Source organism: Neolamprologus multifasciatus, chromosome 1 (genome assembly GCF_963576455.1).
Source record: "Neolamprologus multifasciatus chromosome 1, fNeoMul1.2, whole genome shotgun sequence".
Lineage (NCBI taxonomy): Eukaryota > Metazoa > Chordata > Actinopteri > Cichliformes > Cichlidae > Neolamprologus > Neolamprologus multifasciatus.
The window spans coordinates 21,908,956-21,924,729 of NC_140439.1; the positions used below are offsets into that span (position 1 = coordinate 21,908,956).

The 15,774-nt window shown below is 40.3% G+C and overlaps 1 protein-coding gene across 2 annotated transcripts in view; it reads left to right on the plus strand.

Moving 5' to 3' along the window:
* The first annotated feature begins 466 nt into the window (after positions 1-466).
* Positions 467-15,774, plus strand: part of nedd4a (NEDD4 E3 ubiquitin protein ligase a) — a 38,465-nt gene continuing 23,157 nt past the window's right edge. Inside the window, exons 1-5 of one of the 2 annotated variants that reach the window (XM_085157482.1) lie at positions 467-777; positions 2,064-2,137; positions 3,561-3,639; positions 3,725-3,763; positions 4,366-4,419. In XM_085157482.1, the coding sequence (XP_085013608.1) occupies positions 733-777; positions 2,064-2,137; positions 3,561-3,639; positions 3,725-3,763; positions 4,366-4,419 (291 nt within the window). In that variant the 5' untranslated portion in view covers positions 467-732. Of the gene's footprint in view, positions 778-2,063; positions 2,138-3,560; positions 3,640-3,724; positions 3,764-4,365; positions 4,420-8,615; positions 12,585-15,774 lie in introns of those variants that run through there. The other variant, XM_085157473.1, reaches the window with a different exon arrangement.

The window sequence follows — 15,774 nt, forward strand, 5'->3', positions numbered from 1 at the left end:
GGGGAACTAGTCCATTCAGTTGAATTTAATTTAAATTGCGCCAAATCACAACAGTAGCTCAAGGTGCTTCCTGAAGACTACTTAAAGAAATTACAACAAAGCTTGCCTAAGAGTGTTCAGATAGTACTGTCAGAGAAAGTAGGCCTTTAAAACGAAACTAAAGTTAAACTTTTCAAACTGAAATGGGGAAGTGGAAACCCTTGAGAAAAAAATAAACTCAAAACTAAACTAATTTTTTTTTTAAATCGGGTTAATTTAATATATTATCTTTGTTTCATAACACCTCTCTCACTCAAATATGTGCTTCTTACTCTCTATCAGTGCGACCAACCTGTTTAATGCCTGTCTCATTTACATTGTAACAAACATGGATGGTTTCTTTTAGATAACGCACGCACTGTGACATTACATCGATCTCTAGGAAGCTCCCTCTGGGTTTCCTCAGGCTTTGACAGGGGGACCCAGAGAGGAAGAGGAAGCATGAGGAGGAGGAGGAGGAGGAAGAGAAGGCGGAGGAGGAGGATGGATACAGAGTGACGAAGGTGTCGCAGCTTTATCAGTAGGTTAGTTTCACGCCATCCAGCAGGGTAAACAAACGGAGGGAGTACCTCACTTACAGCGGAGTGGAAAAGCACACCTTTGCGGAGCACTGACTGTCGCACCGCCACCTCCTTCTTCTTCTTCTTCCTCTTCTTGTCGCTGTGTGGGAGGAAGAAGGGCGAGGATACTATTATGGCTTCAGTTTCTTCACAGATCTCAGGACTTCAGACAGATGAGGTAAACTTGGGGGGTTTATAAACGAGGCCGCTGTCGTTAGCCAGCTAACCAACGGCAGCTAACCTAGAAACTAACCGGAGCGTCGAGTTAGCGAGCTAACTCTCCCTAACTTACCGCGTCTGTCCGCTTCGGAGTTTCGTCTCCGCCAGATAAATGTGTTACCTATTAGCAGACAATCGATGTAGTTTGAAAATCTCCCAACTACTGCCAGGCAGTGTTAGAGGAGGCTTGAAAATAATAGAGCTTTTGTTTTTCTCGGGCAGGAAACCCGCCGTCTCCTGGGTTGTCAACGCCTTTTGTGTTTGCTCAAGATAAACAAAACAAACAAACAAGCAAACAAAACTGAGCTCTACCGAAGCAGCAGATGTCTGTGAAAAGATTCAGAGGGCAACAAAGCAAAACAGGGAATGCAGAGTAAGGAGCTGGGGTCAGTGTGACAGGTTGCGAAATCTCCCGATGATTCACTGATTTTACGGTAAAAATGCGGCACAAGAGCCAAGTGTTGTGAGGATGTTACATCACCCTGAGACCACTGCATGTATGCTTGCACGGCGAGCTGTGTGCATGCATGCATGTGGTAACGATCAGACTGAAGCCACACTGCATCAGTGCTGCTACACTCTTATTATTGTCTTTTATCACTTATTGGACACCTGTTGTCATACAAGTCATCGGTATACAGTAGACTGCCCATGCGCAGATTATTACTATATTATGAAGCTATAATAAGAGTGATTTTTGTGGGTTTTCTGTTTATTTTGTGTTGTATGAAAAGGTGAGTGTCAGTTTAGTGTTTATTAGTTTTAGAGTTATTATAAACTGGACAGGTGGAAGATTTAAGAAGTTTAGATCCAGTGTTACAATCCAAACTCTTGACTCAGTGACACAGATAGCTCAGTCTTAATAAACAAATACACCTAAGTCGCCTCATGCTTGTCCTCATGCATACATACATCCATCCATCCATCCATCCATTCGTTTTCTTCTGCTTATCCAGTTTAGGATAACTCTGGACTGGACTGAAGTCAAAGTCAGTTCTGCCATGTTTACAGGACATGCACAGGAGTGTAATATCATTACACTCTCGACCCACAGTGTGCAAACAAGACACAAGTTAAAAATAAATAAAAAGTCAGAAAACTATGATTACTGAGTAATATTGCCTGTGTGTGTACATATGTGCAGCAGAAGTCAAAGCTGTAGGCTGTATGCAGTCTCTGTCCCTATTTGTATCTTACTGTACTGTACTGTAAATAGACTTGTTTTATTTTATTTTGTTGATTCAGGACGATAACAGAATCCTGAAGGTGAAAGTCATTGCTGGAATTGGACTGGCCAAAAAGGATATTCTTGGAGCCAGGTAAGCTGAAGGAACATGGTCTGTTTTTCATGCCAGTTTGCTCAAACAACAACTTTAAATATAATTTCACCTGTGCCTTAAGTGGGCATTCTTAATACAGCCACGGTTTTCCAGCACAGGAAGTGTTGGAAAAGTCTGAGACTCAGGGGTTAGGGCATTGTCACTAATGTGTTTTGCATTCTAACCACATACCACATGACCTTCAGAGCTCTTCCTTTATGAAATTAGAAATAGGATTATCAACTGTTGTAAACTTAAAAAAATCACACACACTTGTAGCAGAATTAGAAGCCTGAACCTTTAAAATCAGAAGAGTTACAGGTTGTTCTCCAGTTTGATTGATTAGACTAATCCAATGTTTTAGAAATATATGACTGTTTTTTATCTTCTAAAACCTTAGTGTGATTCTTTGGCATTTCTCATTTAGTTTTATCAGCGATTCAAAATACAAACATATTTAATGGGCAGCATTGCAGGACATCTAAAGAGAAAAGCAACATGTGCTACTTGACAACCGTACAATTTCTTTGTGATCCTTTATGTAAATAAATCGATGATTATTAAAAATGTTCACAGCAGATTTGAAAGAAATCTTAAGTCACCAACTTCCAGAGCACAGGGGGCACCTTGTTCCTGTCTGTTTCCTCTTTACATTACAATCAGAGCTTACCAGAATTTGTGAATCACTGATTCATATTAAATCCTCCATTTGTTCCAAAAAACAGAAGGACTTTGTTTTGTCATTTGCAGAAAAGCTTTAGTTAAACTCTGTTTTCTGATGGTTAACATTCCTCAAATATTTAGATACAGCTGGCTACCCTTCTTATTTCCACCCCTCATTCAAGGTTTTTCTGGGGATTTGTTGTGCTGTTGTAACTCTGGGACTCCCTCCAAAGAAGCACAAACCAGTGTGTCTACAACATTCACTCATACCTTTCCCCCACTTTTAGTTTTTTTAAAGTTGAAAATAATTCCCCTAACTTCCACATAGCACAGCATACAAAGCAAAGATGCATAATTGAGAGTTTCTGTTGATTTTGTTGGTCGTTTTGGGACTCTTGTGTCTTTATGTCCATTTCGTGTTTAATTGTTCGCGTAATGGCCAAAATTGCTCTATTAGTACCACTCTAGTGGAGCGCTCGTCATTTAATGCATTACTAATGCTTTGTTAAGACAGAGCAATGAATAATACAGTTTCTTTGATGGATGTGGTTTCTATGCACAGTTCCTAGAATTATTATAAATTAGAAACTGCAATTATGAGCATGTCAAGCTGGAACAATTTCGTTAATGTTTCTTACGTTCTGAAGGTAGAGGCTGATATTAAGTGTTTTGAATAAACCGCTGAGGGCAGGAAGCAGATCATAACTGTTTGAATCTGTATAGACCAATGACTTAGTGAGTCTCTGTTTTTCCTTTGCAGTGATCCCTATACCAGACTGTCCCTCTATGATCCTGTCACTGGAGAAATCGCAAGCCTTCAGACCAAAACTATCAAAAAGGTACATACGTGAACACCTGCTTTTGAAGTCGTGCTCATATCTCGTTGATTTATTTTATTCTTTTCTCTTTTCATTTGACCCGAAGACACTGGACCCCAAGTGGAATGAAGAATTTTTTTTCAGAGTGAGTGAAACGTGATTCACATTAAGCACATTTTAAAATGCATGTAATGTTTTATTTTTTTTTCATAAAATGAATGTACTCTGATGCGATATCAGTCAAATCAATGCCTACGGGGCGATCGTGGCTCAAGAGTTGGGCGTTCGTCTTGTAATCGGAAGGTTGCCGGTTTGAGCCCCGGCTCCGACAGTCTCGGTCGTTGTGTCCTTGGGCAAGACACTTCACCCGTTGCCTACTGGTGGTGGTCAGAGGGCCCGGTGGCGCCAGTGTCCGGCAGCCTCGCCTCTGTCAGTGCGCCCCAGGGTGGCTGTGGCTACAATGTAGCTTGCCATCACCAGTGTGTGAATGTGTGTGTGAATGGGTGGATGATTGTGTATAGTGTAAAGCGCTTTGGGGTCCTTAGGACCAAGTAAAGCGCTATACAAATACAGACCATTTACCATTTACCATTTTACTTAGAAAAACCTGATTCCGAAATCAGATTGAAATCAAATGTAGCCATAACATGTGACACTTAAATTGCTCTGGCATTGTTGTCCACGCATCTTGGTTATTGTACTGGTCGATTAAGCAGCTTTGACTTTAAAGTGTCTGTCGTGTTTCAGGTTGATCCCAAGAAGCATCGTCTGCTGTTTGAGGTGTTTGATGAGAACCGGCTGGTGAGTTAGTTTTAATTATTTATGTTTGTTTCTGTATATGATCTACGCTAAACTGCATTGGGTGACAAATCTTATTCTTTGAATTCAGGTGCTTTTAGTCACATTACCACAGGTGTATAAAATCAAGCACCTAGCCGTGCAGTCTGCCTTTACAAACATTTGTGAAGGAATGGGTTGTTCTGATGCGCTCGCTGAATTTGTGAAACTGTAATTAGATGCCAGCATTGCAACAAGTCAGTTGGTGAAGTGTCCTCCCTCCTAGATATTCACAACCAAGCTATACGTTATAAGCTATGCTACTGCAAACTTTAGGTACTACAAGTCAACCACCAAAGTGTCATACCACGTAAAGTTATAGAGTGCGGTCGCTGACTGTGTAAAACCTGGCAGACCTTCAAACCGCCTCTGGGATTAACATCAGCACAAAAATTGTCTGCCAGGAGCTTTTGGGCATGGGTTTCCATGTGTGTGTGTGTGTCTGTGCAAATGTGAAAACAAATGTGAATAAGTGAAAATAAGTGAGCAGATCAGCAGCAGATCTTTATCGTCAGTATTTCCACACACAGTGTAAAATCTACGTGAAATGTGATATCTGGAGGGGGTTTAATTACTAAAGGTACTGGGATTATGCTCTTTAGTTGTGGTTGGATTGCCTAAATGCAAAGCTGGTCAAATATTGTGGAGCTAAAGTGTAATGTGGAGCTGTGGAGTAGGCTAAACAGGCACCCCAATAATTCCTGTTAGAATGGGACAGATCGATCAGGGTAACATTTAAGAGTAAACTGGGTCTCTAACACACTATTAATTAGTTCATTTTTTTTTAATTCCCCAGATTTCCCTAACAAATACAGACCTCCTACTGTGATCTGTATATGTGTGTGTTTGGTCAAGTCAAATGAGGTTGTAGATGAGATGGTGGCATTATATACTACATTTTTATTTTATATGTGAATGAGAGTCAGCAGATATGAGATTTGAAGTGTAACAACAGACAATGAATGAAACAAATGTTTTTTACTGGAAATATATTCTGCATTTTATCACATTAACTGCTAACATAACAGTAATATTCCCAGTTTATCTGCTTCAGTGCGTTTTTGTCATTTGGCATTGTCCACTAGATCTGAGTCCAACCAAAATCTGAGCCTATAATGAGCATTTACTTTACTTATTTCATGCTCTGCACACTTGGACCAGGCTCCAGTCTGCAGAAAGTGATAACTTCGAGTAATGGTTCAACACATTTACAAATCCCAAGATAGCACATATACATTTCCTGTCTGACCAGCAGAAGTAAAATAGGCTTAAATTGCTAGTTGCTGGAGCCTAAGGTCTCTTTTAGATCATGTTTATGGTCTTAAATTGCAACTTATAAAGCCTTATTTTCCACTGAAATTAATTTTTGCTAGATGAAAGAAATGCCAGTTACAGTTATGGATTGTGTGATTGTCAAATGTCCATGGTACCCTCATTATTGACAGATCTACTAGCTCAGTAGGCTTTTTTTTAAAATTATATCTTATAATAAGGAAAATATTTGTAATTTATTCTAAGAACACAAGAGTAACAAACTTGATTAAAGTTTTTTTTTATAAGGTCGTCTTAAATAAATTGAATATAAAAAATGATCAGCTTTCACACTGCACAACTCAGTTTTGCCCATTTATTGACTAAGAAAATTTATTGCAGTGCAAAGAAACCGTTGCATGTCGTAAAATGGTACAGTATGTTTCATATTTGTATGGAGGAGGGTATGCCCCAGTCATTACAAGGTTAACTGTGCTTTGTCTGCCTTTCAAATACACAGAGGCCCTTATTTTGCCATGACACTTGAAGTACTGTTGGAAACTGGGATACCTTATTATTCATGACTGTAAATAGGGGCAAATCTTAAGGGCATGGAGAGGATGCAGCTGAATAGTTTGAATAGGAGACTGAAGAGAATATTGATGGCTGTGTCTAGTGTTTCCTTATTGATTACACAATTGGCGCAAAGTGATGTTAAAGGTTTTAGGATGTAGCCTAAATGTAGGAGGAGATGTGATAAGCTGCTGACCCAGTTTCATCCTGGGCTGATACAAAGCAGGTACGCACGAACAGGCGGACTCTAGTGACACGACCACTTCTGTCTGAGTTTTGCAGGTAACAGTCTGTAACTGTATGCAAAGTCAACACGGTCAAGCAGTGAACCAACATGGATGCTCAGAAGTCTTTATGTGACTGTACTAAATATCACCTCAACTCACAGAAGCAGAAAATGAACTGAAAACTCTCTTTATCACTCTTATATTCATGCACCAGAGAGATGTGCATGCGTATTACAAATTAGCTTCACATTGAATAAAACTCCTGTTTCCTTTTATGCATCTGCCACGGTAAGCTTTGGTTTTACGGTTTGGTTTTACGATTATTTTAAAAAGTATGAACATATTTATAAAAGTGTTACCAGAGGTAGGAATTGATTAACTTTTGGAGTCGCTCTCCTTGTTGTCTCCTTCAAGAAACAGCAATCACGTCTATAAGTTGAAATAATAAATATCAGAAGAAATTGTTAATGTTCTCAAGATTGTATCAGAGACTAATCTGGATTCAGAGACTTGGTGTAGATATTTGTCTTGAGCTGCTCTTGTTCAATTTGCATTGATCCTCCGCTAAAAAAAGCACCAACTACACTTGTGTCCACAAAGCAGGCTAGAAAATGATAATGATAAAAACATCTACTAGTGCTTAGTCCTAGAGACTGGTTGACGAGCGACCAGCTTTTACTTTGAAGTCAAACAGTCTCCATTTTTTAGTTTGCGTCTCACTTTTCACAGTTTTACTACCGCTCGGCGAGCAGTCGGCAATTTTTTGCAAGTCCATGCAAACTACATGTGGCAACTGTGGCAATCTGCTAGTGACCAAAGCAACTGCAAGGAGTTCCTATGTGCAGCACCGTATGTACCTCTTTGGGACCAATTTCATCTACTGGCTGCCAGCAATTTCCAGCAATCACTTGGGGGAAAACAGGTTTTCCAAAGCTCATACAGGTTTTTTTATTGGAAGCTTTGGATTGTTTTCTTGATTGTTTTGCTGCTCCATATTTAATATTTCATTCATAACTAACTTTATTTTATAATGGAAAGTAAACAAAATAAGTTGTCATTCTTTGTAGTGTCCTAAGCTACATTTCTTATAACTGTGATACATGTCTTGCAGTTTTTGGAATCAGTGAATCACCTGCCCCTTTCCCACTGGAGCTGTATACAGCTTCATAGACTTTTATCACTGGTAAAGTTTGGTCCCCAACAATACCAGGAAGCGGCAAAGTAGATTCTCGGAATTACAAGTCAATAAAAAGCCAAGCATTGGGCAGCCATCCAGCAGTCCCATCAGTTTATGATAATTACATTCACATTTCTAACTCTTGTGAAATCTGAATCACCTCACTGTTAATAGTCTTGTGATGCTTTTTGTAATCGTGGAGTTTCTACATCATAAATTTGTTACCACAACATTCAACATGTTTCAGCGGGTTTTGCTCAGACTTTTCAGGTACAGTCAGTCGTTAGGTCATTAAAAAAACGTCAACACACGAGTTTTCATTTGCAGCTAAATGGCTGAATGTTTCTAGAACCTGTCATTACGTCACAGGTTTCCAGTCACATGATAAAATAAAGACGGGGGTGAGTCACTCAGTTCTGCCTTGTCATGCTCCAGGTACACGTTGGAGTATTTTGGAGGGTGTGTCAGAGCTGTGAAAGTGTTTGTGTGTGTGTGTGTGTCTGCAGCTCTGGCACACCGAGAGCTCCGCAAGAAACGTGCTTTGTTGGTCGTCTCCTACGAGATGCGTTGATTGGATGATTATTGTTTCCACATGGTGTTTCCACAGTGTGAGCTTTCACATCTTGGCATGATAAGATTCTTCTGGCTAAGACTTTCAATTATAGCTTCTTGAGAGTTTAATAAATAAACATTTATTATTCCCACAGCATAAATCTTTGTTCCTTTGGACTATGACATGTCCTCTAGCACCACCACTTTTTACTTTAACAAAATGTGAAACTTTGATGGATGCATATATTTGGACACTTTATTTTTTTGGCCAGATTTTTAGATCTGGCCAGATTCAGCCAGTTACTATATATATATATATATATATATATATATATATATATATATATATATATATATATATATATATATATATATATATATTCTGATAGCAAGAGGTCAGACTCCACAGGGTTAAACTCTATAGTAAATCACTTCTCCAGGCTATGCCAGCAGACCCCCATAATCTAATATCTAGTTCTCAGTTATCTCACAGGCAGTTAGACACACCCACAAAAACCATAAAAAGGTAAATGAGATGCTGCTGTACAGTTCTCGCTTAAAATACATGAGTGTGTCTTTGCAGCAGGCTTTTCCCCACTTCCAGAGACAGCATGAATGCAGAAGTTGCTATGGTTACCTGCACTTGAATTAATTGACACGATTCAAATGGTAAAAGAAAGTGATACAATGGTAGCTGCTTTGTAGCCTACAGCAAAACAACATTTACAAAGACTATGAAAAAAAGCTAAACGCTGAGAGGCAACCAAACTTATCCAAACCAATCAGGCAGGTAGAAAAACATACTCAGACTGAGACTGGAGCTGGAGGTATTACTATATCACTAAAATTTGTTATATAGTACACAAAATACATCTCTTCTGTGAAGATAAACTACATCAGTGGCTTTTTCATATATGGATTAAGCCTAATCCTAAATGGAACCTGCAGTGAACTTCCATGTGTGGAAAATGAAACTGTAGCAGTTACTTACTAGCAGGAAGCTAGCTTCAAACATGTAGCTGTTGATATCTTGGTTTGCAGTAAGTTTATCAGTAGAAACATTCTAGTAAATCAGAAATGGTATAAGTGAACAAAACAGGACATGTTGCTCAGTCATTCGGGTCATCTGATAAAAACAAGGTCAGTGGTTTGATCCCCAAAGTTCTTCAGAAAAATCCATTAGAGAAAGACAGTGTGTGATAGTTAGAAAGTGCTTAAAGGCATATAATAAAGTGCTATCTGAATCCATGTGTGAGTGCTTGAAATTAAAATTTAGAAAGGTGCCAAATAAGTCTTCAATAAACTTCAATAAACCAGCTGGTAGCTGGGATAGGCTCCAGCCCCCCTGTGACCCTGATAAGGATAAGCAGAAGAGAATGCATGGATGGATGAAAAATGCCTGTCAATATTTTCTTGGACAGAGATCTAAGAAATGCTACTCAGCTCTCTAAAAGTTTGATTACTTCATGTGTGATGAGTTGTATAGAACACATTTACACACACCAACTCTCAGACACCCCAGTCAGATGTCAGTCAGTGCCCCTTGTTCCTCTAGGACAACGTTATCAGTTCAGCCATATTTTCCGCTGATTTGTTTGATCGTAAAACATCAAAACTCTTTAGGGCTGCACCTTAATAGATGCCCAGCCTCTACTCTAGCCACACCCCACTGACCCAATTTATTGATGACCTCACCTCAGACACGTTCGCTGAAGACTTTATTAAATAAATATATAACTTATCCTTCAATGCAAAGCATGATGTTCGCTGTCATGCCAAATTCTTGTGCCTATTTCCAGGCAGCTTTGCAATATTGGCGTATCACACCATATTCTGTGACTTAACATGAATGTGTGCGTCACCAGCCTTGTCTTATGGCCTAGATACCGTCAACATCAGTTAAAGCTGCTTTTGCCTGGATGAGTGATTAATGTCCAGTCACGGGTTTTTTCTGGCAGTTTGTCATGCTCCTTAAAAATTTAGGTGATGACTTCCACCGCAGCAGGAAGTGTCCACCGGTGAATCATTGCTTTATCCTGGCCTGGCGTCTTACTATTAAAAACTATGCTAAAACCGATTTAGAGGCAGAGTAATATCAGAGTAACAGGCGTGGAGAGGAAATCAGATGAGTACTGACTGTTACATGAAGTGTCGAGTGACTGGTGTCGCGTCACCGCAGTCCCACAAATCTTTCTCCCTCTTATCGTGTCGAATTTTCTGCAGTAAAGCAGATGATTTGCAGCAGGTTGTTCAGTCAATGAGGATCAAAAAGCATTTTTATTAGTGTTTTTATTTGTTTAGGTGCTCTTTTGCATATTTTCTTTGGCATTTTTATTGTGTGCTAGCTGAGCTTTGTCACCCAGTCCTCACTCTGAAGCAGAATTATGTTGAAAGTCAGTCCCTTTGATTTCCTGTAATTTAATAGCAGTGGGTAAAAATATTTGTGGGGGCACAGAGCAGCAGAAACATAAGAAGCATAGCTGCAGCAGGAAGTGAAGTCTTGGGTGAGTGGCCTGAAGCAGAAGTAACAGTTGACCAGAGCTTTAGTCGAAGATGCAGTGTGGACGACTGCCACGTTGTGGTTTTTTTGTTGTTGTTTTTTTTTTCCCCAAGGGAGTAAACAGGAGTGAGGTGGCAGCAGCAGATGTGAGGTGTTAAACATTTGTCAGAGGGTGCAGTTAACTAGCCCTGAACTAAGGCTATGAAGCAGGTCCGCTTTTTCCTTCAACTCTCAGTGTTGCTTTCTGCTCCGCGGCCGTGTCTTTAAAGGGGGCTCAGCAGTGAGATTAATCTGTTTTCAAAGGTCATCTGTTTGGGTCATGCCTCCACACAGAACCACTGACCTCCCCTGACTAAAAGCCGTGGTCCGCCTGGAGAGGAATGTAGGTTGTCACCAGAGCTATTTTGGCAATGTGCAGTCCCTAATGATTGTGATCACAGAGCAGAGTTTGGAGCAGTTGCTTTGCTCTCCTTTTCCCAGCCAGCAAGTTTGATCATGCAGCTCCTGCTGGCGCTGCAGGGATTAGAGAGTTAAACGAATGGCACGTCGGCTCCGCTTGCATTTTGCGTCAAGGAGAAGCAGCACGGACCCTCTGTCAGAAAGCCTCAGCAGCCATGGTGAGGAAAGCGGAGTCAGTGTGTCAGCTCAAAGCCCCTCGGAGAGTCTGGCGCACAATTCTGTCCACTTGAAGGTGACTCCTCTGTCACCAGATTATGCTTATAATCAATACTCTTCAGTGTTCATACCCAGGGTTAACACCGGAGGATGTAATAAGAAGAGAATTCTACAGATCTCACTCCAGCCCTGTGGAAAGCTCAGCGGAGAGGTGGATGGCAGCGTAGAGGATGGAGAACCAGGAGCTGGTGAAGGAGGAGGTGCGTGTGCGGGTTCTGACGGGGGTTCGTGCAGCAGCAGCATGGCCAGCGATGGCGGCTACTGTAGCAGTAACAGCATCTTCGAGCCAGAGGCACCAGAAAAGCATAAGAACACCCAAGAGAGGAGTCTACACTGCTGCAAGTCCAAGGTCCCCCTGAGGCGGTGCTCCTCCTTAGTTATATTCCCAAAGAGCCCCTGCAGCACCCCACCTGCTTCCCCAGTAAGTCCAGTGGCTTTTCCTGCGCTCCCTATAGGGAAGGGCTCTAATCAGTCATCTCTTCAGACTTCTGTTAATGGATACTCACTGGCAGACGAGGAAGTGACTTCCACCAACACGGCAGTAAGCGGCCATCGCTTCCCAAAAGAAAGCTGTTCGGCTGAGTTCAGGGACACCAAACACATGGTGCAGTTTAATATTCCCTTACAGGACGAACCAAAATCTAAAACAGAGGACATGAGCAAAATAAAGGAAGTGTCATCGTCTCTAGACAGATCAAATCGTCACTCCAGCAGCCTGTTGCTGCGCTTTGCCCACCAGAAACCAATGATATCAGGAAAAGGAGCCACAACAACAGCTACAGTCAATGTGGAATATCCCGAGGCTCATTACCCAGCAGAGCACCCAGAGGGTGATCGCGACTGCCACAAGAAACTTTATCGTAGTACCTCTGCTTGTTTGTTCTCCTCAACTAAACCTTCTGAGAAAAACCTGAAAGCTTGTTCATCAGGAAAAGGCCACCAGGAAAAACCCTGTCATCACGCCATACAGAGGAGCTTTTCCCTCGAGGTGCCTTACGCCAACACTGGAATTTCATGTCACGTTTCGAATCCCAAACTCAGCAGCCCCTGCTCTCCACATGTGCACATTCATTTGTCTCCTTGCTGCCCGGCTAAGTTGCCTACCTCTCTTCCTGATATAAACACAGGCAACAAATGGAATAATACACCCATAAGCTCAGGTCAATGTGCCGAGGTAAGTTTCTTAAATGGAAGGTCCCAGGCCTTATACCTCATAGTGTACAGAGAGGATAACAGCTGTCAAATAAGCAGTTTTTTTAAGTTTATGTGACACAGCAAGGCTCAGGAAAGCACGTTAAGGTAAAGAACAAAGTGGATTCACTGAAATGTTGTTAAACTGGTTCCAGGAGATTCCACATGCACTGACTTTAACTGCCATGTACACGGGACTAAAATAACAGCTGGACTGTGTAAAGTAATGCAAATAACAACTATATTTTATATTGACTTTGTGCTTAATTTTCCCTTGCATAAAGTTCAACATTCAAATAGTTCTGTGTATTTTATGTCTATATAGCTATACAGATATACAGCTCTGCCATTCACATTCTTAAAACTCAGTTTACTGCGGGTCAAGAAAGAGTGAGGTTCAGTAACTGAGAAGATCGCTACAGCTAAGTCATGCAATTAACAAGCCCAATGTGGACAAACATTCAAAGGTATTCGGTTGCATTACAGTAAATCCATCTGCTTATTAGTTTCCCAGAAATCAGTGAATAAGAGGGAAAGGTTCCCTTTCAACCTGTTTGTGTGTCTGTCAGTGTGTGAACTCATCTTTTGAATAGTTTCCTTTTTTATTATTCTGTTAGCACTATGAGTAATTGACCTAAGTATTTACCCAGGCTAATTATAGCAGTGGGAAAAGTGGTGCCCCTTGCTGATATAAATAAAGTGCCTCTGAAATATTCTGCCTGACTCCAGATAGTCTGCTGGTGTGTAGCACTGATTCAAATTTAACTGCATGATACTAGAGCGCTGCGCAGTCATACCAGCCATCTGTGGACGTGCATGTGTGTGGTGCTAATGTAATGTAGGCGGAATGAAAGTGTGAGCCTTTCCCAGTAAGCTGGTGGTGTGTTGCTTTCCTTGGTGCCACTGCCAGCCAGTGTTTGTGAAATATCAAGTGTCAGTCTCCACCCCTACCCCCCTCCATTTAGCAGAATGTCAAGTAGGACGGCTTCCTCCACTAATTAGTCAGTCCATTTATTTTTAAAATAGTTATGTTTCCTTAGGTAAATCTCAGTTATACTTTCACTCTAGAAGGCCCAAAACAGGCTTCATGCCTAACTATAAATAATAAACATGGAAAAACTTGTAAATTATCTTTAAAAAAAAAATAAAAAATTTGACTCTTAAAAAAAATTGCTAATAAAAGAAAATAAAATTGAGAAAGTTGTTAATTTGGAAAAATTGTTTCACAACTTGCCAATAAGGCTTTGATGGATGTGTTTAATGAGTCTGTAGACAAGAATGTGAGTCAACTGCTTTCTGCTGTGAGTCAAAAAGTTCTGTGTTTTAATTGTAATACCTGCACTGATTTTCTTACTTCTTCCCTCTGACATATGTTCTCCATATAATAATAAAAAATGCACTAACACTGACACCAAAAAAAAAAAACTAGACTAAAACTACACATTTTCATACAATAAAAACTGAACTGCGTCATATACATTTAGTCTCACAAGGTGAATGTGGTTAAAACTAAACTGAAACTAGCTGTAAAAAACATTTAGTTAACTGACTTATAAATAACAACTACACGTCAGAAGAAGGCAAACGCTAACTAAAACAATATTGTCCCCAATCCAGTTTCTTAAGAACTTAGGCCTTAGTCACACAGGCCTAGAGACTGCTTCTATTGAAAAATGTGTAGTCCCAGACTAGTTGGCAAATGGTTACTGGTGTCAAAGAGGTTGCTGCACTGAAAACCTCATTTTGATTTCCTTGGTCGCTAGCGGATTTCTTTGAAAAAGTAAAAGTTCTGCTTAATTGTACAACCAGCATGTTTCAAAATGCACTTTTATTTTGAAGGTGAATGATCTCTATTTCTAGTTTGCATCATGCATTTATACCCACCCCTCAGTGAGTAGTTGGCGGGTGTTTGCAGATGAGTCAGCGTCTTCAGTGCAAAAAACAGGTGGCCAAACAGTTTTTGGTTGTGCAGTTTCACCGAGAAACCTGCTAGAAACCTCCAGCACCCATTCGCCAAATAGTCGGGGTTGTGGTTGCCAGGAAGACATAGACTGGTTTCTAGACCTGTGCAACAGGAGTGTCATTTAACCGGGGTTGTTAGGGTTCTTTTTTTTTTCAATATTTATATAGTGCCAAATCACAGCAACAGTTGCCTCGAGGTGCTTATTATATTGTGGAGTAAAGACCCTACAGTAATACAGAGAAAACCCCAACAATCAAACGATCATCTATAAGAAAGCACTTGGTGACAATGGTACGGAAAAACTCCCTTTTAACAAGAAGAAACCTCTGGTAGAACCAGGCTCAGCCATCTGCATGACCCGTTGGGGGTGAGGGGAGGGAGAGAGGACAAAAGACACAATGTGGAAGAAAACCAGAGATAAATAATAACTAATAATTAAATGCAGAGAGGTGTGTAAACACAGTTAGTGAAAAAAGGGTCAGAAAAAAAGAAACACTCATGGGAAGCACCCAGCGAGGTACTATGAGGTCTTAAACATAAGATGGGGCCTAGTTATTCAAGACCTTGTAAATAAAGTGAAAACAAAAACTGAACTAATTAAAATGCAAAACCACAGTAACTATAAGTTCTTCTTGAAAGTCTTTTGTATTACACGCTTTTGTTTTTATTGTCATGTCCACCTACGCTGTGAGTCGTGCTAATGGTTATCTAAGATCTTGTGCATCATAATCTTAGGTAACTATAGGAAAAAGATGCGACAATAATAAAACCCATACAGTTCGTGGATAATCCTCCCACATCTGTAGTGGAAATGTTTAAAAACAGTTACAGATTTTATTGCCCAAACGTGTATAAATTTGTACTTTGTACTTCCTTTTATAGCCACTTCAAAAAAATAGGTCACCTGAGTACAAACAGACCAGCACTGCTAACCAACATATGTACTCCAAAAATACAAACATATAACTGTTGCAGACTTAATAATACTGCAATATGACAAATTAGCATCTGTCTATTTCTGGACCTTTTTTAAAAATATTTTTAGAATTTGTTTTTCTCAGCTGCACGTGGACAATCACCTAAAACCTTTAAATACTGCTCCAGAAACAAAGAGAAGCTGTGTGTGACTGAACATGTCGGTTCATATCAGTGGTGTAGTGTTTGAAAACTTCCTTTGCTCTGGTTAGCCGCGCTCCCAAAGTCATCCGAT